The following is a 25,034-nucleotide window of genomic DNA, read 5'->3' as shown; positions in this document are numbered from 1 at the left end:
TTTCTATGATTCGCCTTTGACGATTTCAATAAAATATCTTCAAGGTGTGCTATTGCCGTGACGAACAACAACAACAACAATTACGCCAGGCGTAGCGTGTAATGGAGAGGTGGGAATACAATTTCTCTTTGAGGCTGTGCAATGCAACGTGAGCATTACCGTGACCCCAGTCGACCCCCCCTCCCCACTATTTCCCCCCTTTTCTTTTTGGGAACGACAACCACAAAATATTCTTCTCAAAGCGGCCACTCAATTGCATCACAATAACTCATGAGCTCTGCTCATCCACCCAGTGGTTGAAGCCCCCCCCCCCCCCCCCCCCCCAATGCTGTGTCAGGCAAGGTGGTTTGCTTGATCATACTTCCCTCCCGTGCTGGTCGCTGTGAGCTATGAAGGAGGTGGATGGGGGGGGGGTCAGTGCTAGACGAGATATCGCTTGCCACTTATATTTAGCCGTGGCCAAAAATCAATCTCACGTCGCCGCCCGTTCATTGTGCACAGTGCGCCAACCGCTGCACCACCGCCCCCACCCCATCAGTCACGTGCACATCACCAATGACACGGATGATTTAATTTTTTTCGCATGGAAGGACAATCAGTCCTTGTAGCATAAGAAACATGTTCAACATTCTTGTCTAAAATAGGAACAAACCAAACAAGTTAATGTGTCAAAGCACAAAAAAGAACACGTTATAAAGGAGATAACCAGACATTTTATAAACAGAGTATTGCCAATGACTTTAAAGGCATTTGATAAAATTTCAGTCTACAATATAATTTTCAACAGCCTATCCTTTTTTTCCGCCACTGGCGACTGTTTTGAGAGCAAAAATTAGCCATGGAAGTGAGCACCGGTGCTTAAGAAGCTTAACAAACGTTCGGTGGCAGATTCATCACAAGCCAAAGTTCATCACAGTGATCAGTCTGATTGACAGCCAGAGATTGGTCCATGAGTCATAGGAGGGATAAAGGAGGGCGTTTAAACATTTGTAAGGAACGAATTTTCATAGAAACACCAAATACTTCTTGGGCTATATATATATATTCATATATTATAATCATATTTTGTACTTGTATGAATTCCTAATGGTTCAACAGAATATTTACAGGTAAGAAAACGTGAAAAAAAATATACGGAGCATTCCCTTTGTATTATAAACCTTGACTTAAGAATGTCCATGAATGGTGAAGGACTTTTGAATGAACATACATTTCACCCGTGATCCCCGATTGCTGGCAACCGACCCCCACTCATGCATATTCATGACACATTTCAAGAGTTGAAGGAGATCATCATCATCAGTGTCCTCACGCTACGCGTACAGAACGGAGCTGTTTTGTGCTGGTGGTAAAATAGTCCACGACAAAAAACGCAGAGAAAAGAGAGAACATGGAACCGATGATCCTGCTTCCTGTGCACAATATTTAACAACAATATTTAACAACACAATATTTAACAACACTATAAATAACAACACAATATTTAACAACACTATATAAAACCACGCAATATTTCACAACACTTGACGTGCGCGACCCTAATTTGTCCCAGCAATGCAAAGTTTACTGAGATAAAAAATATATATAATCAAGCAACAGTTACTGAGAACAGCCATTCATAACTTACGACTGCTGCCTATTGCTCAGATATCCGCGAAACTAAAATTCCAAAGCAATGTTTTAATCTTGTTTGAGTTTGATTTAATATTTCCCAATCGCATATTATACACGGTCATGAACAATCTTCTAATAACGCGAATTTAATAACATAGGTTTCCAAAATGCAGTCGTGTTATTTAAAATAAAAAAGTTGATATTTATTGTACAATATATTTGTTCATTTACAACTGTTAAATTCACAGTTCTGCGCTCAATGCCAATTTAACCCACATCAATCTGGCTGTTAGATACACAGCCTATAGATATACAGCCTATAGAAACACAGCCTATAGATACACAGCCTATAGATACACAGCCTATAGATACACAGCCTATAGATATACAGCCTATAGATACACAGCCTATAGATACACAGCCTATAGATATACAGTCTATAGATACACAGCCTATAGATACACAGCCTATAGATACACAGCCTATAGATATACAGCCTATAGATACACAGCCTATAGATATACAGTCTAGAGATACACAGCCTATAGATACACAGCCTATAGATACACAGCCTATAGAAATACAGCCTATAGAAATACAGCCTATAGAAATACAGCCTATAGATACACAGCCTATAGATACACAGCCTATAGATAAACAGCCTATAGATACACAGCCTATAGAAATACAGACTAGAGATACACAGCCTATAGATACACAGCCTATAGATACACAGCCTATATATATACAGCCTATATATATACAGCCTATAGATACACAGCCTATAGATACACAACCTATAGATACACAGCCTATAGATACACAGCCTATAGATATACAGCCTATAGATACACAGCCTATAGATACACAGCCTATAGATACACAGCCTATAGATACACAGCCTATAGATACACAACCTATAGATACACAGCCTATAGATACACAGCCTATAGATACACAGCCTATAGATACACAGCCTATAGATACACAGCCTATAGATATACAGCCTATAGATAAACAGCCTATAGATACACAGCCTATAGAAATACAGACTAGAGATACACAGCCTATAGATACACAGCCTATATATACACAGCCTATAGATACACAGCCTATAGATACACAGCCTATAGATACACAACCTATAGATACACAGCCTATAGATACACAGCCTATAGATACACAGCCTATAGATACACAGCCTATAGATACACAGCCTATAGATACACAGCCTATAGATACACAGCCTATAGATACACAGCCTATAGATACACAGCCTATAGATACACAGCCTATAGATACACAGCCTATAGATACACAGCCTATAGATACACAGCCTATAGATACACAGCCTATAGATACACAGCCTATAGATACACAGCCTATAGATACACAGCCTATAGATACACAGCCTATAGATACACAGCCTATAGATACACAGCCTATAGATACACAGCCTATAGATACACAGCCTATAGATACACAGCCTATAGATACACAGCCTATAGATACACAGCCTATAGATACACAGCCTATAGATACACAGCCTATAGATATACAGCCTATAGATATACAGCCTATAGATACACAGCCTATAGATATACAGCCTATAGATACACAGCCTATAGATATACAGACTAGAGATACACAGCCTATAGATAGACAGCCTATAGATACACAGCCTATAGATACACAGCCTATAGATACACAGCCTATAGATACACAGCCTATAGATACACAGCCTATAGATACACAGCCTATAGATACACAGCCTATAGATATACAGCCTATAGATATACAGCCTATAGATACACAGCCTATAGATACACAGCCTATAGATACACAGCCTATAGATACACAGCCCATAGATACACAGCCTATAGATATACAGCCTATAGATACACAGCCTATATATATACAGCCTATAGATAAACAGCCTATAGATACACAGCCTATAGATACACAGCCTATAGATATACAGCCTATAGATACACAGCCTATAGATACACAGCCTATAGATACACAGCCTATAGATACACAGCCTATAGATACACAGACTAGAGATATACAGCCTATAGATACACAGCCTATAGATACACAGCCTATAGATACACAGCATATGGATTAGGTGATAATCCTCCATCTGGATTGTTTGTCTTGTTTAGTCAACCTAATTTTGGATAGATACATAAAATTCTTCATTGTTTTGTTATTCCTTTCTGCACTTAGAATATTAATTTGATTCACAGCAATACACTGTAATTAATAGGAAACGTATTATTAATTCTGCACAGAGATTCATAGCATCAGACATTGATACAATTCAGATATATGTTGGAAAGCAGCTTGCATCGAGCAGTAACAATTGCAAAAACAAACCGACTCGTTGATAGAATATTTTTTAAAATGAAAAATAATTTCTATATGATAAAAAATCTGTATTCTTGCCGAAAGGCCTAAAGCCGATAATTTTTTTCATCATCTTGAATTTCTATCGTCTCTCCGATTGCTTATCAACGCGATTTAATATCACACGACAAAGCATGAAGCACTAGGTTAAATGTCAACTAAAAAATAACAGCGATTTCAATTATACTTGCGATCTTCTTTCATGTAAAAACGCCCAAGGCCTCGTTGCATAGCCTGCCTGCTCTACAGGTGTGCAAGTCCAACGTGTATCAGAAATCAATTGCTTTAAAAAATACACTCATCAGTATTGATACTTGTTCCAAACGATAAAAATAAATACTTAAAAAAAAGTTTAAAAGGATATTACGTAATCTCATTTTCAATGAAATCAATTAGGTGAAAATCAATGTATTTAGTTCATATATTAAACTTAATCTGCCGTGGCTCCAACGAGTCGGTTTGCTTGATAGCAGTTGTTCCATTGGGGCGAGTGGGCAGGGTGCTGCTATCTGTTGCATAGATACAGCTCGAGTGAAAAGCCTTGGCCATTCAGCTCACCTCCAGAAAAAAACATTTCATACCTGCCACCAAGGCATCCTGATCGCAGCCTGTATTAGCATGCACACTCTTGTTACCAGACATTTGGAAAATCATAATCAACGTTCAACCCATGCTGGTGGGCTACTTTGCGTCTGGCCTCATTGAGCCTGGTTTAACTTACTGTAATATGTATTAAAAAGTTACAATGTACATTTAAAAGGACCCAACACATATGTTTTTTAGCGAACTTGTTTGTCAAAATTAAAGTCGTGTTTGCATTTACGTGCTTACATTTGTTGGACTGAATAGATTTTAACTTAACAAATATTCCCTCTTGTTATTGCATGTTCTTCTTTGATATATATTTGGGGATTAACGACGTTACAAATTAGATCATATGTTCATACTTTAATTTATACAAAATGTATATTAATTAATATTGTATCTGTATAATATAATACTCGATAATACAGGAATGAAATACAGTACTATTTTGCAATATTTAATGTTTCAATAAACTCAACATTTCAGTTTTAAATTCAACATTCAAACTAACTTTATTATAATCACTACACTTGCACTCTTTTCCATTATGTAATTTTGAAACTAAAAAAACTCATGAAAAATTATCAACGTACATACATGCAAGTTCATTTAACCATCGTTACAACCAAGCAATTCAAGGGTACCTATCTAGGAGGCTTATTTAAATACTGTAGCTGATACAAATGAAACTAAAAAAAACCGTTCATATATTTGCTTTATGAACAATATTACTTAAGCAAACAACTCGTTACAAATGTGCCCTAAATAGAAGTAAATGAATAAATTTATAAAATGCCAATTTATTTTATTCATGGACTTAGGCTGTTGATCCATGCCGAACGCATTCGGATCAAACGGAGGTGTGCGATTGAGTTTGAAGTGAACCGTACCTTCCTCATCGTCCTCAAGGAGCCCAAACTGTTCCAGAGCCTTCACAAAGAGCACGATCATAGCCAGCACGGCTATCATCTCAAGTCCTTCCAAATTCATGACGATGTCTGCATTCCTAACACACCGGGCCTTGCCTGCCTTTCTTCCGAATGCTCACCAACCCCCTTCGTCAAGAGCAAGCGGTGGGTTCAATGCCACTGCCGTTGTTTCCGGGATCAAAAAGCCACAATCTCAATTGGCTTTACCAATGGAATCAATTGCACCACTGCCCGCGTTCTATTTCCACAATTGGCATTTGAGCTCGACAAACTGAGGCTCGTCAACGGTTTCGTTGCTGCTGCTGCTGCCACAAAAAAAACCAGCGCGACAACAAAGCCTTGGTGGAGGGCAAAAGAACATCAACTTTAGAACGTGCCCCGTTTAATTGTCTCGATCGTCAGTCAGGACAGACGAAGGGGGGGGGGGGGAGTTAGTTACTCGTTCATTACGAGAACGGTGCAACGCGGCCGCGGCGTGCCCGCTCGCCCTCTGTTCACAACGTCGCCCCCTGCGTAACAGCTGGCCCGGCGTGCTGGCTTGCTCGTGTCCGCCTCGCTTCGCTTCCCTCCTAGGTAGTGGCGAGCCGTGCGACACCCCCCACACGCACACAGAGAGACAGACAAGAGAGACGCGCCGCACGCTGTTGCGCCTTGGGCTTCTCCTTCTGCCAAGCGCTGGATGGAGTTAAACAGAAAGCAACCCCCACCCACCCACCCACCACTCTCTCCTCTCTCTCTCTACCTTACTGCATAAGCATTAAACGCCCTCTCTTCCTCGCATGTACTTCTCTCTCCATCTCCTGAATTCCCTCCCGATGCGGAGGCGGCGGTCCATGGCTAAAGGCTGCACAACATGCAATTGCCGGACGGATCCCTTTGAAGGATTTCGAGATGAATACAAAAGCGAGGAGAGAAATGATGCCCGATTATGGGAACGGCGTGATTGCCACTTCTGTACAACGAACCACCAAAGTCGATTTTGGAAAAGTGGCAAACGTCGTATTTTGCTCTCCGCGCGAGCTGTTTGATGTAATTAACGGCTGTTGTTTATACAAAGTGGAAACTATTAATTTAACAGTAATGCGATTCCAAATGGTTTTTGGGTTAGGGGCCGTCCAGAAATGACGTCACGTACCTGGGGGGGGGGGGGGGTCAGACATTTGTGACGATATGTGACGAGGGGGGGTGGGGGGGTGAAAAATGTGACATCAAATCAAAATGCGCAACTTTAAATGAATCTAGAATTGTTATAACAACTCTAATTTTGATTAATTTTCATTATTAACTATTTCATTATTTAAATTTAATAAGGTCACCTTTGATTTATTCCATGAAGGAGCATTTTGCTTCTCCACGGGAGAATGGAGAAGCACGAATCCCTGTCGGGCCGTCGCGTACGCTCGCGTCTTCCGGCCCGAAATAGTAAAAACTTAACCCGTATAAACAAAGTTTTTCACTATAAATCCTTTATATGCGTGGCATCGGTTTTATTTTATTATTCATTTCTGTTTTTCTTGAGTAAGAGTTTCATTTTTATCACATTGGTATTTTAAATTAAATATGAAAAATAATTTTTTCCTAAAAAGTGGAAAATTTTGGAAAAATTTTTTCACGAAAATAAATTGTCACGCACAACGAGTCTGTGTGCAAAATGTCAGCTCGATTGGATCACGGGAAGTGGGTTAAAAAACGACCGAAAGATTTGCACGGTCGTAAGCGCGCAAGCAAGCAAGCAAGTGAACTTAATATAAAGGATTTAAAAATACAACTCAGCGAAATTCAAATTGCACGACAATTCATTTTTCGCGAGTGTAAAAAAAAACACCCGCGAATATTAAGGGTTTGATGTAGTTCGGCTGTTGGAGCTTTTATGGATTTTCAGTGAACCCTAACGACTCTTAAACATGGTCCGGCGAGACGACAGTGATTGCAGTTTACTTTGGCAAAAATGACAGCGATGACAACTGCAATAGCTGGTCCCATATCCACCAAATCCGAAATGAATTACAACAGAGGATTGCAATGGGCGTGGGCACACACTTACATGTCCATTTAATGCTGGTAACCATAATGGGTTTTTTTATTATCCATATTAAATGTGGATGTTTATTTTAAAAGACTGGTTTAGTTCATTGTTAAATGTGGATATTTGCAAACACTTAATTTATTTAAAAATTTTACCTACGTGACTTTACTGAAAAAAACAAAGAGTATGAATCCTTGCAATGTGGATGTTTATTTTAAAAGACTGGTTTAGTTCATTGTTAAATGTGGATATTTGCAAACACTTAATTTATTTAAAAATTTTACCTACGTGACTTTACCGAAAAAACCAAAGAGTATGAATCCTTGCAGTCACGAAAACTTCAAATCTCGAACATTTAATAACTAAAAACATTGCACAGTTTATGTGTACTTGCATACCTTTAATTTGATACCAAAATTGTGAGGGGGAGGGTTTGTAGTTGTGCAAACGATAGGGATACAGATACACATACATACTGTATATATAATGTCCGTATATCCATGACCGTACTGCGTCTGTTTTCAACATTGTGCTGCTGCATAACTTTGCATTTGTCAAGTTGCACTGAGTATCTTCCGTCGTGATGTCCAACATTCCGCCCCACTTTATGGGAGCCTTTTCAAGAACTTCAAAAGCTCCCAGCACATGAAGAAAACACGTAGGCAGAACCATAATTCACAGTTTCCCCCCTTCAAGCAGAAAGTAATAGAAAAAAAAACAATAAAACAGATTAAGTGGTTTAACAAATGCCCGCACGGTTAAACATGTGCAATATAGTGATGTGCCGACAAGCCATTACACAGTACTGCATTTGTGTTTGCAAAAGTATTTCGCGCAAGGACGCACTTTACCCTTAATCTCTAACTAAAAGCACGCGCGGATAGTTTTGGGGAACCATTTGAGATTCAATCCATGAAATATTTAATGTTTTAAATATTTAACGTGTAAAATATCAACACACTGCGCTGCTGCTAAATGAATTTTTCGTATGAACTAAGAGAAAACAAATCGCTGGAAAACGATTTCCCTTCCGGAAGAGAAACCCTTCCTCATGAAACGCACACGGAACACTTAAAAATAGAACAAAATAATGCAATGCAGTGTATGTAAAGTTGGCAGACTAAAACCCGGAGTGAAAACGGTGTTTTAATCATCCGAAGTGCCCAAGTGGTTTAAAACCCAATCCAAATTTTTTTCATGACCCAAGAAAAACAGCAAGTGAGATGCCTCGAGGGAAATAAGCATCCTTACAAGCAATGGCTCAGTGGAAGCAAAACCATACATATCAATATCAACACACGGCTCTGCTGCCAATGTGGGTCGTCAGCCTCCTTCAGCCTGCCCAGCAACAGTCGCAACGACAGCTGGGCAATTGCTACGGACCAACACTTCGACTTCAGAATATGCCATCCAGCTGGCACGGACTTTTATTCGCTTACGCTCACTGCGATCCATGAACAACTCAGTGGCATAACGCAAGCTCTAAATGCAAAAAAGCCCTCTATTGTTTAAAGCAGGCCCTGAGGCACACATTACTTACTTTTGGAGAAACAGAATTTGATTGCAACACGAGAGAAAACTAATGTGTTGCCCTTTGAACTGCTCTTTCCCGTTACCAATGGTCAATGGGAGGAAATTCATTTTGCATGTTGTATGTGCCACTCAAAAGTGTTTAATGGCAATTAAATGCAGTTACTGTTGGTGGGTTTTCAGATTGAATCACTTAGAGTTACATACTCTCATGTTTTTTTCTTGACTTGGATGGCATGAGAGCTTTTAATCGCAGTCCTGCTTTTTATCATTTATCACATGTGTGGCACTATATATGCGTCATCTAAACTTTGCCAATCTATCATTTTTAAATACTTAGTTTGCATTTCAGTATAGAGTGATGATGGATTTTTTAAATGCATTTTCTGATTTAAGAATATTCGATTAATTGCTAAAATATGTTTTTCCTCTTCTTGGTTCTTTCGGTAAAGTCACGTAGAAGGGAAGTAATAAAATAATAAAAATAAAACATAATAAAATTATTCTCACGACGTTTCGGCCACAACGCAAGTAGCCGTCCTCAGGTGTGGCCGAAACGTCGTGAGAATAATTTTATTATGTTTTATTTTTATTATTTTATTACTTCCCTTCTACGTGACTTTACCGAAATAACCAAGAAGATGAATCCCTGCAGTCACGAAAGCTTTTAATCGAAATTTATGTTTTTCCTGTTTCTATATTAAATATTAAAAAACAATGTGCCCTTCAGTGAGCGTGCACACATTGAAGGGCAATTACAGTTACAACACAATAAATGAATACAGTGGTGCAGTGATTCTATCTTGATAAATTGTCACTTCATAAAAGTTGGAATCTGTTAGTTGAAAGGGAATGGGTTGCACAGCTGAAAAAGGGCGCCAAGAAGCATATAAAGGGTTACTAGGCTTGACCAATTTGGCCAGGTTCACTAACACCACGACTGCAACATACCAACAATTTGGTTACAATGTACTAGGTCATCTTAATGACAGTTATCAACACCTGACGTTGCAGACGGACAGACAGACAAAGCCATTGCATTATCACGTGCAATCTTTGTTAGAATGCGTTAACAGTTTTTTGATGCAACTGGCTTAAAGAACTACAGACCCATTAGTCTATTATTTCACGCATATAAATAATATGCTGTATTTCCCAATTGTGTCCCTTTCACAATATACAAAGTGTATATTCTAGGAAAAACATATCTAAAAGGTCGAGGTAAAATCATGTTGGAAAACAAATACAAGGATATAAATCTTCCCGAAACGTTCAATGGCTCTTTGAGGATGTTCTTAGCATTATTGATGTGATGTAGCATTGCTGCAATGCTTGTGGTACACAGCAATTACTTGTGATGTAGCTTTGCAGTAAACCTGTAAATAACGCTCTCCTCTATTGATACATTCACATACCATATATCAACAGGTATATTTGACTTATGCCTGGTTGACAAAAATCCAATATTTTGTGGTGAAAATTCTCTTTGGTGAACATAGATCCAAGCAGAGTTTGTGCGTTGGCTGAATTAATGTGATGGACTGCCTGACCTTAGCAGAAAAGCGTATGTCTTTATTTACATGTAGAACACAGAGTAAGTAGTGCACAAAGGCTCCGGCATGCTGACACACAGGAAAACAGCTTGGTGTGGGACCCAGACATTAATGCCTCAGCGTACTCATGTGGACCAGCCCTAGCTGAGTTATCGGCTCCATTATAATGATACTGAATGAAACCTGTGCTAAACTGAAAGCACTTCTTGGTTGTGTTTTTGATTGGCAAATTATTGTTACGATTGAACACGATATTTTATTCTTGAAACGACAACGGTTGACTGGTAATGTTAGGGGCCGTCCATAAATGACGTCACGCACCTAGGGGGGAGGGGTCAGACATTTTTGACGATGTGTGACAAGTGGGGGGGGGGGGTTTGAGAAATATAACGTCACATCAAAATGCGCAACTTTAAATAAATATAGAATTATTATGACAACACAAATTTTGATCAATTTTCATTATTAACTATTTGATTGTTTTAATTTACTAAGGTCACCTTTTATTAAGTGGTGGTGACGTCACCACGGCACCTCGTGCCAGGCCAGGTGCACTGTGAAGCATCACGGACATATGAGGCACCACAGATATTGCCATCTGCATCAGAAAATGCCCGCGCCGAGCTTAAATTTTGAAAGAATTCATTCACTACGTATAACAGCGATGGAATCGCAGCCCTGAGCTCGTGGTGGAAATTCCATCTTGCTGTGGCGTGGACAATCCCATCCGTAGGACATCGCCTGTTGAACTCCCCGTGAAGTAGCGAGAAATCATAACCACTGTCCCACTGAGCCTGCTGTTAATGGAGATCATAGGGAAGTGAATAATGGACAACTTGGATACGCACCGGTTCCATCAACGAGTACCCAAATGCAAATAGAAAAAGGTTTAATATTGCGCGGCTTGTTCGATCCATCCATTACTCATGCCTATTGGGGGCCGACTCGGGTTAAACATGCTCTGAGATTATTTTTAAACAAGTGAATGCATTTTGATTTAAAGCTTTCGTGACTGCAGGGATTCATATTCTTGGTTGTTTTGGTAAAGTCACGTAGACGAGAAATATTAAAATAATAAAAATATAAAACAATGCAAATTCTCACGACGTTTCGACTGCAACACAAGCAATCATCACCTGATGATGATTGCTTCTACGTGACTTTACCGAAAGAACCAAGAATATAAGTGAATGCATGCAAGCTTCTTGTAGGCCTGACTTTACATGCTCCTTGTACACCTAGCACATCAGACTCGGGAATTGTACTTGTATCGTTTAATTATTAATATCGACACGCCACATTTGAGTGTTGCAGATTACATTACTTGCAAGTTACATGTGGTCACAGTTGGTTATTCTTATATTAATTCTTACTACGCTGACAATGCAGCTTCACGTTAAACAAATGATCCTCACGCTTTTATATTGTATCGGTAACAATGCAAATATCATTACTAGGCTCTGCAAGCTTGTAATGAGCATACTGCTCTGTTTTCAAAGAGATTTTCATCATTTTATAGCATGTGCATTCATATCTACAATTTCATCTGGAGAAGAAACTTTCTTCCATTATCAGAGAATTAACCAACCCCCGATCAGGTAATGAATCTATATAGCCATACACCTCAGCAAATGTTTTGTATAAGTCACATCAGGCTGAGAGATTGTAAAACACGAGCAATGCCATTGACAAGTGTCGATACGGCACTGTGAGTGGAGCGTGCCTGAATTATTATCATGGCCTCCCCCTATGAGAGCCATGCTGAAGGCAAGGGTGCCCATCATCTGTTCCAACAATCGACTGCAGCTCTCGTTCTTAGCATTTCGTATTGTGTATGTGTGTGTGTGTATATAGAGTCATCTTGTTGGGTGACTTCCCGAGTTGGTCATGATGCTAGCACCTGGTCTGGAGTTATTGGAAGACATGGGCCAGATCTGCTCAATAACAACGATAGGAGGCTGCTAGATTTTAGTGCCAAGCAAGAACATCTGCTGGACAACATAGTGACGGAACAGCGGATGCGGGCCCATGTCCTTAACACCAGGACCTACCGTGGAGCTGATCTGCCCACTGACCATCAACTTGTCATATGCAAGATGCGCCTTCCATTCTTCCACTTCGGTGGTGGTGTACACCCAGGAGCCCATTCAAACCCATAGTGACATGGTCTCAGCTAGGTGATGAAAGTTGCAAGCGAGAATTTCATCATCGCTTGCGGCTGTGGTTGACATCGTCCCCCACTCCTCCTGATGTCGAAGGGAAATGGGCGAGGTTTAGGACTGTGGCTCATGCAGCTGCAATGGTTTCTTTGTGTACACGATCCAGACCTCCCCAGAGACCCTGGCTGAAAAAAATCGACAGGCCCACTCTCATCGTCTACAGCATCCCACATCAGAGAATGAGGAGGCTTACCGCAAGCCTTCGCTCGGAGGTTCGGAGAGCCGCGAGGCGCTGCAAGGATGGTTGATAGTCACGGGTTGCTGAGGAGATGGAGTCTGCCTCAATGGCCCACGATCACAAATCCCTCTTTAACGCCTTCAAAAAAGTAACGTGCAGCACCACACCTATGCCCATCATTAGGGAAAGAACGGTGATCCAATCTCTGACCCCCAGGAACAGGTTTGCAGATTTGCTGAGCATTTCTGTGAGGTCTTGGAGGAGGGGAAATCCCTCAGCCTGGAAAATATCGTGGGACAAAGTGGGGATGACCCTGCTTATGCCCTCCCTTCTCTACGCTTGCGAAACGTGGACCCCCCCTAATGGAACATCTTCGGCAGTTAGAAACATTTAGGCTGGCCTGCCTACGATTCATCCGGGGTTTAAACAGGTTGGATTGTGTGAGGAGCTGACATATCCTTGAAAGATCTGGACAAAGTCTCATCGGTGAGCTCCTCCGGCAGGTAAGGCTGCGTTGGCTGGGGTCATGTAGCCCGCATGTCCAGCCACCGCATGCCTAAACAGCTTTTGTTCGGCCGGATCGAGGAGGCTAAACGGGCGCGGCACGGGCTAGAGAAGAAATGGATTGATGTGGTACAGGAGGACGTGGAGCTGAGTGGACTTGATGATAACTGGTACCAGCGGTGTCAAGATCGGCCTCTATGGAGGAGGCTCGTGAAGGACGCTACTGGGCAGTTGGAGGCAGTCGCCTTACAACAACAACGGAGGGCGGAGGCGCGACGCTCACAACAATGAGCGGAGTGCCGAGTGGCTAAAGCACAGCAAGTTGGCGCAGTAGGGGGCTCAGGTGGTGCATCAGCCAGTCATCTCGGCCATCTCAGTCAGTCGACCCGTGACACCTGGGTCTGCCCTGTGACCTCCTGCCAGCGGGCGTTCGACACTTCACGTGGCCTCAAGGTGCACTTGGCCTGGCACAAGCGTCGTGGTGACGTCACCGCCACCTTGTGGCGCATGGCGGTTGTTGTTGTATATGTGTGTGTATGTGTGCGTGTGTATGTATGTGTGTTGTGATTTCTTTTTTCTGGCTTCTTGCCAGGTCCATCTGGCAACGAGAGGTTTTTAACTTCAAGGGTCTTTTTTGCCCTGTTAAATAAAGGTTAATTAAATAAAATGAGCTCCCTAAATAAGATCGCAGCATACTGAGCAATTTATCCACAATTACCAACGCAAAATGTTCATTCTAAAGGTGTGTTGGGTCAAAGGGATTGTTTTTCAAATATTAACCAGGTGGTGCCAGGGATTAGGGGGTAGGGGGGGGGGTGTGGCGGGCCCTGAATTCCCCGGGTGGCGGTGGTCATGCACGCGGATGCCGACATGGTGCAAAAGCCGTGATACTCAGTTTCCCATGGGCATCGAGGTGCCATACCCCGGCTTGCCATGAGAAGGCAGTACCGCAAATGCAGAGTTGTTACACCCCTTCACGGGCATGTCCGTTTTCTCCGGGTGCTTCAGTTTACTCCCATTTGTATCATTAAAACACGAATTAATTGTCACAAATGGTCTTAAAATTAAAAAGCACACGATGCATGATCCTCTTGAAAAAAAGTGAGGTGGCTTTCCTGGATAGATAAATAAGTTATTTTTTTATTTTATCACCAAATGTCTCTTTGGTCGATCCAAGTTCATTCTCCCACGTGGCATATCACTGATACAGTGCCCCCCCGCCCCCAAACGAGAGCTCTAAAGGCCCCCCATCCGAAAAGAGCTGCAGCCGTGTCTGGGTGATATTATATTTTAATTTGACTTTCCATGTTGTGGCACGTTGTCAGTTAAGAGTCGGGGAAAAATTAATCTCACCCCGCCCCCCCTATTAAAAGTCATCCGGACGCTACTAACTGCATCCCCAGTTAAGACGGCTGATCAGAGTCCAATGATCAGCCAAGCAGGATTAACACTCAGGCCTCGTCCTCCTGCCCTCTCGTCCCTGATTTTGGCGGGACACCAATATCAGATTCACAGCAGCGATGTTCCTGAGCAGTGAGGCAAGGGAGAAACGGGCCGAAGTAAAAGTGTTTACTTCTTTTCGATTTATAGCTTTCGTGACTGCAGGGATTAATCTTCTTGGTTCTTTCGGTAAAGTCACGTATAAAGGAAAGTAATAAAATAATGAAAATAAAACATAATAAAATAATCCTCACGACGTTTCGGCCACACCTGAGGACGGCTGCTTGCGTTGTGGCCGAAACGTCGTGAGAATTATTTTATTATGTTTTATTTTTATTATTTTATTACTTCCCTTCTACGTGACTTTACCGAAATAACCAAGAAGATGTTTACTTCTCGTGTACAGGAGCTGAGGGTTCCAGATGGAGTCCCAGATTTAAAAGAAACCCACCCGCAAGAAGTCTTCACGTTGTTTGTTTTGCGCCCATTGACATCAGAATTCACTATTTTTTATTTTACACAATGTGCAGCCACCGAACTGGACATACGCTCTACAGTTAGAAAGTGCTACACACGCTCCAAGCAATTTAATTAATTTAGAGCTGCAATGATTCGCTTACTCACGGACCAATGTTATTCCATCTTTTGAGAATCTATAGATATTTACGATTGCCTTTGTAAAGGAGACCAAGACATTTGCATTTGACAAAGTTATTTATAGGTATTTTCAGACAAATGATTTATCTGCAGGGGGTTAATTCCCGATGAAGAGCTATTTTAAATCGGGGATTGAACCGTGATTTCAACTGGCATAATGGTAAAATGCTTTCATCACGAAGCTCCTGAGCCACTTAATATAATTTATTCCCAGCTAACCCAATTTATCGAGTGATCGAAAGCCGACCCACTATTTATATGAAATTTATTTAATTCATCTAAATTTAGGGGTGTAATTTTTTAGCATGAAACGAACTCAGTCTGTGCTGATGCTGCCACTCGTTAGTGTTAATTTTTTAAATGTAGCGTTGCGTGTGTTCCAATGAAAATACAGTCCTGCATGGTCAGTACTTGTTAGTTTTGCACAAAATTAATAGAGGTCTTAACAATTTCAAACGTGAAGTGAATAGCATTTGACAAGATTTTTGTTTCAATAAATCACAGGGTTCATTATCATGTGGCTGGGCTAGAGAGCAACACAACGATTAATTAAAATGCAACCTTCAGTAAATTCTGCAGGATAAAACACTATAAACTTCCGAAAATGATTGACTACTATAACATATGACAGTATTTTATGAGGTAGAGATTTATTTATTTATTTTGGGGATTTTTCAGAGCAAATAAAAAGTCTGGCGGAGTTTAGCAATGTGATTAAGAGGGGCTCCATGCGAATCAAATTCCCCGTCACAGTATGGCATCAGACGACACAAGCACCAGTTAATCAAACGTGGCAGCTTCCTTGCACAATTGAGGCTTAGAGAAGAGCAAGAGAGGTGTTATTCATTGCTCTCCGAGGGTATAAGGACGAGTGAAATTTATTGGAAAATGCCACTGTTATTTGATGACAATTGAATTAATTGTGGCAGTGTTTACAAATGAGTTCAATGGTTGTGACAGAGATTTGTGAAGACTTACAAGCGAAGGCGTGAGGTCGGTTGAGTCTTAAAGTTCAGGCAGAGTCGCTCTTGTTGAAAGGTGGACTTTGGATGGCAGGTGAGTCGGAATAGGAATATTGCACATATCAGTGGCCATAAGGATACGTGTATGAACAGTCCATCCAATAATCCATTAAATTTGAATATCCCAAAGTTTGTGTCAATGGGTACCAAAGTAATTGATGAAAGACTTTCAAGAAAAACTGATTTCTGTCTTCATCATCACTTCCAACGAAGCCTGAATCAATCATTATGATCCAGATTAAGCAACATATCACTGAATGGAAACGTAAAAAAAACCATTCCCAACCTTATGTCAGAAAGTTTTCTTTTTTTAGACATACAGGGTCCAGTAGCAGTCGTCTTCCTTCCAGTAAAATCTTTGAGAAAGAGAGTGGTGTTTCGGCACAATCATTCACGCCCACACTCTGCACATGCAGCAGCGGAATTATTGGGGAGGCTTGGACCGTGATGTTTTAGAACATCCAGCATCCAGCCGCAGACCTAGCCCCACCAGACTTCCATTTGCTTGAGCCTCTAAAAGAAGCTCTACCTGAAAGACTGTTTGACAGTGATGAGGCTGTGATATCGTGCTGCGTTCACGGTTTAAGGACCAACTGAAAACCTTCTTATGCAGCTGGCATTGGAACGTGTGTGGGCACATGAGTTAAGTGTATTTCGGTAGAGGGTGGCCTATGTGGAAGAGTAATCTGTTTCACATAATGAATCGAGCAAATGGTCTCTGGGTAGGAACCTTTGTATATTTTCTTATTTAAACACCCTGATAATTATGAAGAAGTGCACGGTGTGTATAGACACGTTTTAAAAAGGCTAAAGGGTTATCTGACTGTGTTTGCAATGGCGAGAAGTCTGCATTCTTACAGTGAGGGTGAATGTCTATAGTGTATCGGGTAACTCAGGTTGACGTCGTGGAAAGTGGTACCTCTTGTATTGACTCCCAGAGGCGTTCAGGGCCAAGTAGATCCCTGAACTATGTTTGAACTTACAACCTTTATTTGTTCGCCGTGTGTTCTAACCACCGCACCGCTCAGATTGTGCACCCATCACCACAACAAATGCACGAATCCATATCGGGAGGATACGCTGAGTTTGTTATTCACGCTGATAGTTTAAGTACCACGTTGGCATGACCAGCCACTGGCATGTGAGCCAGGCTTATTTTAATCCAGCAATACTACAATTATAGTAGTATATCGGATAGGGCTTAGCCATTGTTGAATTTCCACAATGCAGTGCTCAATCAATCGACCACAACTGATGGGCTAAATCGACTGCTTAACCTGGGTTTCAATTCGTAATATTCTGATGGTTAGTCTCCATTAGCACCACATGGGCAGACTTTAATGATCGTAAAAACATTCTTAAGGAATTATTATAACGCGTTGTATTTAAATAGTGAACTTGCTAAATTATTAATGCTTTCAGACATAAGAAAAAAAATACCGAGAAAATTAGGCTTTGAAATCAGCCCGTGTGCCGGTGTTGGTTGGATTTCTACATCACAGGATCGTGATTGACCATGGATGATGATGGTGAAAAATAATTTTAAAAAATAATATTAAGTGTTGTTCCCCGAGCAAGTTATATGCAACATCAAATGAAACTACAATAATCAAATGTAACATCTTCAATATGAGAAATTCAGTTTGATGTAAAAGTTAATTTAAGGAGAAATGATAAGGAAATTGTGAGCGAGCAAATTTCGATTTAAAGCTTTCGTGACTGCAGGGATTCATCTTCTTGGTTCTTTCGGTAAAGTCACGTAGAAGGGAAGTAATAAAATAATAAAAATAAAACATTATTGTATTATGTTTTATTTTTATTATTTTATTACTTCCCTTCTACGTGACTTTACCGAAAGAACCAAGAAGATGTGAGCGAGCAATCCATCGTATATCTGTTCCGTGCCCTACCGTACTGTTTCAAATTGACCTCGTGGCTTCTCACTCCTGCTGCTACAAGTGCAGGCCAAGTGATGCTCGTAATTGGATGGTGAAAAGAGCTTGATGGGCTGAAGGGCTTTTCTGTCCGTAATTTTTTTTCCATGTTTCTCGTGAGAAGCGTGCAGTCAATCGCTCATTATTGACTTCTCAGCATGCAAGCCCACAGCAACTGATGAGTTGTCCTTTGGCAAGCCATTACGCGATGATTGCTTGACCTCCCAGGATGACATTCATCTGCTTGTGAGACATCCTATTTGAGGTGGTACTGTCTCGAGGACTCGCCTGGATGTTCTTGTTTTTATTGCCAAGCTGGAGATTCACTTTACATCATTGATGCTCTGCAGCAATACTTAATTTTTCATACACAATGGGATTTCTACATTGCAAATGGCGATGCTTCAAAATATATTATGCATATCTTACTTTTGCATAGAAAATGCACTAAAAGTAATGGTGCACATTTGAATGTCCTTTGCCAAGGTAGTTTGCATGGAAACATGCCTCTTTAAAATATGCATTCTTAATCTTCATATGTTTTTAATCACATGTGCTGTCACCAGACAATTTAGGCATAATACTACAAAAATGAGCTGGAATGCTTATATTAATTGTTTTTTTCACAAAGTATGGGACTTTTGACGACTGGTTATTCGAAGATAAAATTCCCTGCAAAGAACTGGAGCTTTCAAAATGTTCTCATAGTGATTAATCTCATGAGAAATTTTCAACAACGCAGCACAGGTATTAGCATTGATTGCAAAGACCTCGGTAATTTTCCTTAAGGTTTCTTCGTGTTGCGGCTTTGACCTTTTCCTACATATCCATTACAATAAACGGTTATCGAACTTAACAGCAACTGAATTAATGCCGGCTTTGCCTTTTTAACTAAAATAATTTGACTTAGCAGCTGCAGAACATGTTTGTGCCTTGCAGTGTAGTATGCCTGCTAAATGCTCTGCATACATTATAAAGCCTGCAAAAAAAAGTGTTGTATTTTGATTGCAATTTTTATTTTGTGCCAATGGTCAGTCGTTAACATTTGAGTTGAGGACAAGTTAGAAAATTAGCAAGGCAGCTGTCCAAGTCACTCCAGTGCAGCTGCATTTGGATTTTTTCCCGATTTCCCATGCCAGGCACAACTAATGGTTGTATTGTGACTACCCTGGCCTACGACTATGAATCAAATACCTCTACCAGATACAATTGGCAACAGATACTTTAAAGAAAGGACAAATCAGCATGTTATTTTAACAGAATCTGCATCACTTAAGACAGAACCACTAAACTCTCTGCAAGGACCTTGCAACCAAAACACATGCCATGTCAAATTGATTTCCTACTTAAATTTTATGTATCGTCACAGAAACCAGAATTTTGTTATTTTTCTGAGCTCACTTGACTGGCTAAGAAAACCCCAAATGACCCTAATGTTCACGCACAACTTACTGCAAGCTTCACAAGCCCCCTCCCCCCCCCGTGCTTCCATAAGTGATGGAAACAGGGCCGTGTATGTGGTCAGGCAGAGCTTATTACACCGTAGGCCTGTGGGAAAATGAGTGACAAAACTAGTAGCTTTATTCTACCCCCGAGGTTTCGAATGTCAAAAGAGCCTGTGCTATCTAGCCAGAGACACGTGCTGCATCCTTAAATATGACGCTCATAGGCATCTACTACAGCAAGCTCGTTGAATTAATTGTAACAGAAATATGATCAAAATTGTTTACGAATGCTTTGATGGTAATTTGACATCACAAGAAGAAAACAATGAACCAAATGTATTCTCGAGTAAAAAATCATGACATTTTGTATAAGTTACTACTTCTGTAGCTTTCATACGTAACCTATGCTCTTGGAAGGTGTTATGACATGTTCTACCACTGTCAGTCAAGTAGCACTCCCAATGGAATAAAAGCTTCAGATCTCATTATTTTACGTACAATTCTTCTGACAGATCTCAAACGCCAAAAGCTACGAAAACACTGAATGCTTTGTGTCTAGACAAAGTTTCACACTGACATTTGGCTCTTCCAAACAATGGCATGAGCCGAGAAGGGAGGCATGTGACACCAACCCAGCCAATCAAAAATTAGGCATTTGATGTGCCATTGCCCGCACAGGTCACAGTGAGGTGTAGCAGCGTTGTTCTGTAAAGGATCCATCTAAAATGTGTTTGGAAAATGTTTACATTTTGGTTGAGTAGGAATATAACGCTGTACATTTCCTTCACCTGTCAAAGTTTTTTTTCAGGAGTTCATGAAATATTTGCAATGTAATATCGTTCACGTAGTGTTGTGGTTACCACTTTTTTTTTACTGACCAGTTTGACAGGCATCGTGCGAATGCATTAACCATGCATTCTGAAAGATCTAGAACTAAACTTTAAACTATTTATATTTCACCAAATAAGGCCCACTGATCTATCTCGATTTGTTTCAGAAGCGACCTGGCCACAAATGATAGCTCAACGAAGTGGATTATCACGTGCAAATATATAGCAGGCAAATTCTCTGGACGCATGGTCATTCTAAATGTGGAGGGAACAACTGGAGGACCCAGAGAAAAATCCACGCGACCACGAGGAGAAAGACACGCAGTCCCAAATTATACAGCAGGCATCAGGGTCGAGATCAAACCCACGACCTCCTGTATACCAGGCGATATAGTGGCTGAAACCACACGAGAATGGACAGTGAGGTTGAACTCATGGAGTCAATGGAAATGTAGAGCCGGGTGTCGGAAATTATTTTGCCCAGTGGGAAAACAATGTATCGAGAAGGCATGAGACCAATGGTGGAACCCTCATGGGTTGCCACAGCGCATGTGTGTCTGAGCAGCAGACAGCTCTTGTGTGTATCCTTGCAAGAGGTTTGAGAGGTGAGAATGAAACCGTATGAGAAGTGCGGCAGTGACACCCACACATTCATCGTGATGAAGTCGCTCAAGGAGGATGGAGTGAGTGATCTATGGTGTAGAAAGCAGCGGAAGTAAGGTCTAGGTTATGTATACGTTTCCAGTATAGTATATTAGAGATCGATATACGATGTCCACAGTAAATATTTTATGTTAAATTATAAAAAATAAAATCCACCGTGAGACAAGGAGATGTTTAATCTCTATTGAGGAAGCCCCTAGCCTTCTGTAACCAAACCCCATACATTTTAGGAGTATTCGACAGAACTGGGAGGGTTTATAAAATGCATGAATGACGAGTTAAATTCATGCACGGCCAAAGATGCATTGATACATCAGAATTCAACATTCGGCACACCTGTTGAATGGCAGCTAACACCGTCCAATACGGTGATGCAGGAATGTTTGGTGTGGCCTGCTCCCTCCCTCTTTCTCCCCGTAATGTACATTGTCATCTGCGTATTTCCGGAGAATTGTTGGACGAAGGGTTAAGGTTCAGGCTCATCGGCATTCCCTCAAGAGGATTTCCAGTGACAGAAAGGTCAACCCCCCTCTGCCAAGCCATCAGCCCAGCACTTCGAAGCGAATCAAGGTGCCTGAAAGGCATTTAATGATAGTTGCCTACCGCTCACACCTGGCGAGGCGTACTGCAAAACACAGGCCTTTGTTAACTGTCCGTCACTGGATACATTAATTATAAAACACGGAATACAGGCCTTTTGTGCTCAAGATAGGAAACCGTGTCCTTTTCATTTCTTCCTTCATCTCATTAGAAGTGTTGGACGATTGAAACACGAGGCAATTTCACAGCAGGATCAATCAAGGCCTCCGAAATGAGTAGAGAAAAGGGCATCGCCATCGCCGTGGAGGGGCTATAGTGGGCGTGTATACTTTAAATAATTTATGTAAACTTACGTAAGTGACCGTGACATTCTGAAATATATGTCTAAAAAAAAACTTCTCAGAAAGTCGGTTGACATTGAAATCCACAAAAATTGTGAAACTTTCCCTCCCTCGCCACTTTGTTGTCAATGTTATTTTTGTATTCATGTAGGAAAACATAGATCTTACAATCCTGTAAATAATGTAAGAGTATTGTGTGATGAATGTGCAGGGATAATGTATTCAACTGACATACAGTTAACACGGATCACAGTCAACAAACTGCTCCCTGTTTGATGTTTTAATGAGGAATAATGCACCTGGGATTGGAAATGTAGCTTGAACTAAATTAAACTTGATTTAAAACTTTCGTGATTGCAGGAATTACTATTTGGTTCTTTCGGTAAAGTCACGTAGAAATCAAATAAAATAAATAATAGAATACAAAATTTCGATTGCAACACAAGCAACCGTCATCAGGTGTGAATGAATGCAAGCTCGGAGAGAGACACATACGCAGAGACAGAGACACACACAGAGACACACAGACACACACACACACATGGGGGAGACACATAGCGAGACGCACACGCAGAGAGACACACACAGAGACACACAGAGAGAGAGACACACATGGGGTGAGACACATAGAGAGACACACGCAGAGAAGAACACACACAGAGACACACAGAGGAACTAAATAAACCTACGGTTAATTGACACCAGGGCATCTGTTATTAATCTGTCCTTCAAGTATTGTGATGGAACGTTGGAGTCAATTTGCTCAATGTTTATTTTTCTCTCCCCCCCCCCCCCCCACTTCGTGGTAGCAAGTGACAGATCTGCTTATCAATGACATGCTGGATCCTTCCGACGAACCCAGGTAGGACAAGACGGAGACCCTGGCAAGTTCAGCATCGACAGCCTGTTGCCTGTGGGCTCAAAGGATTCAGTAGTGTGCAGCTGACAGTAGGTCTAAAGGCAGGAGAGGGAACCTAAAATATTGTCCCAGCTTAGGGCCCAAAAAGACCTTGATCCAAAGATGCTGTCATCAGTGGCCTTTTTTTTCTTCTTGGTTTTTTCGGTAAAGTCACGTAGAAGGGAAGTAATAAAATAATAAAAAATAAAACATAATAAAATATTTTTAAAAATATTTAATTATGTTTTATTTTTATTATTTTATATTTTATAAAATATTTTATTATGTTTTATTTTTATTATTTTATTACTTCCCTTCTACGTGACTTTACCGAAAAAACCAAGAAGATGAATCCCTGCAGTCACGAAAGCTTTAAATCGAAAAAGAGTGGCCTTTATTGAACGAACAATGAGAATTGTGCACAGTCCAGTGAACACACATGTCCACGGAGCCCAGTAAACAATATCATCGCAACGTGGGACGTTTTTGCCAGTATCAAAGTATGAACATATAAGAATAGGTGTTACCCTTTCAGGCAACAAAACAGGTCTTGATATGTTCAAACACCGAATAGAAACCTCTTGCAAGGAATCATGTCTGCATTAACCACACGTACTTGTGGTGAACATGCAAACAAATATGCTATGAAAATAAATGCATTGTCCTTGAAACTGATTGGCATACACCAGAGACAGCCTTCTTTAGGGCCTCGTCTCACTTGTGTCAGACCAGAGAACGCCAAAAGGCAAAGAGTGCAATTGCAGTGTACAATTTCCACGCTTCCACAATGTGAAAAGTTTAAATATTAGCAATTCGGTTCCGCATTGTAAATGCATAAATGTGGTCCCCAGTAATCAGAGCGATGGATGTATAGATATCACACTAAAATAATAATGAGAAAATGTAGATAAACTTTTTTTTTTAAAGCCTCGACATATTTTTTGCCAAACACTTTACTTTTCGATTTAAAGCGTTCGTGACTGAAGGGATTCATAGTCTCGGTTCTCTCGGTCAAGTCACGTAGAAGAGAAATATTAAAAGATTTATATTTATTTATTTTATTATTTCCCTTCTACGTGACTTTACCGAAAGAACCAAGAATATAAACACTTTACTGTAATCCTATTACATCTTTAACACGCTCCTCTTTACGGTACTGAGCCGTCACTTTCACAATATTCAATCACCCGGTGAGAAAGAAACTAAGTGGCTCATCAGAAATCAATGCTTCTATTTGGATCACCCTGTATGTTCACTTACAGCGGTATTTCTTCTTGAGATTTTTTGGGCCCCTTAATGTCCTTTTTTGGCTTCTGCCCAAACCTCACTGGTATACATGAAACAGATTGCAGAGTCCCTTGAAGATCATTCTGAATCTCTAAAAGATCGACCGGACCCCAGACAGATGCTGTTGTAGTCTACTCCTTGGCTTGCACTTTGTGTTTATAACCATAACAGTTTTTTTTGTTATTTGCTCGCAGGCTTATACTCATTACTTTTGCAATGCTCAGTAGTTACAAAGCAAGCAGTAGCCGTCAGACTTGGCTCGTTATTATCTTTTAAACATAGCTTCACTTCAAAGATTATGGTGTGTTTGTGTGTGTATATATACAACTGTAGTAGAAAATTGCACTACAAACAGAATGACCTCAAAGCACGATGCACCACCTTAAAAAGCCTGAAAACAATCCCAATTAAAAGAGGAGCGTTTAAGGAC

General features: G+C 40.7%; 1 protein-coding gene across 5 annotated transcripts in view; it reads right to left on the bottom strand.

The window, feature by feature from the left end:
• KCNIP2 (potassium voltage-gated channel interacting protein 2) overlaps positions 1-25,034 on the bottom strand; it is a 366,907-nt gene that overhangs the window by 120,676 nt on the left and 221,197 nt on the right. Inside the window, exon 1 of one of the 5 annotated variants that reach the window (XM_061552840.1) lies at positions 5,499-5,622. The exons of the other annotated variants lie outside the window; for them this stretch is intronic. Coding sequence (XP_061408824.1) covers positions 5,499-5,598 — 100 coding nt within the window. The 5' untranslated portion in view covers positions 5,599-5,622. Of the gene's footprint in view, positions 1-5,498; positions 5,623-25,034 lie in introns of those variants that run through there. 5 annotated transcript variants of the gene reach the window in all.

This window comes from Lethenteron reissneri, chromosome 17 (genome assembly GCF_015708825.2).
Source record: "Lethenteron reissneri isolate LAM-NWPU_2019-01 chromosome 17, ASM1570882v1, whole genome shotgun sequence".
NCBI classification, from domain to species: domain Eukaryota; kingdom Metazoa; phylum Chordata; class Hyperoartia; order Petromyzontiformes; family Petromyzontidae; genus Lethenteron; species Lethenteron reissneri.
The sequence above is the reverse complement of the archived record's forward strand: the minus strand, read 5'-3'. Positions and strand labels throughout refer to the sequence as shown.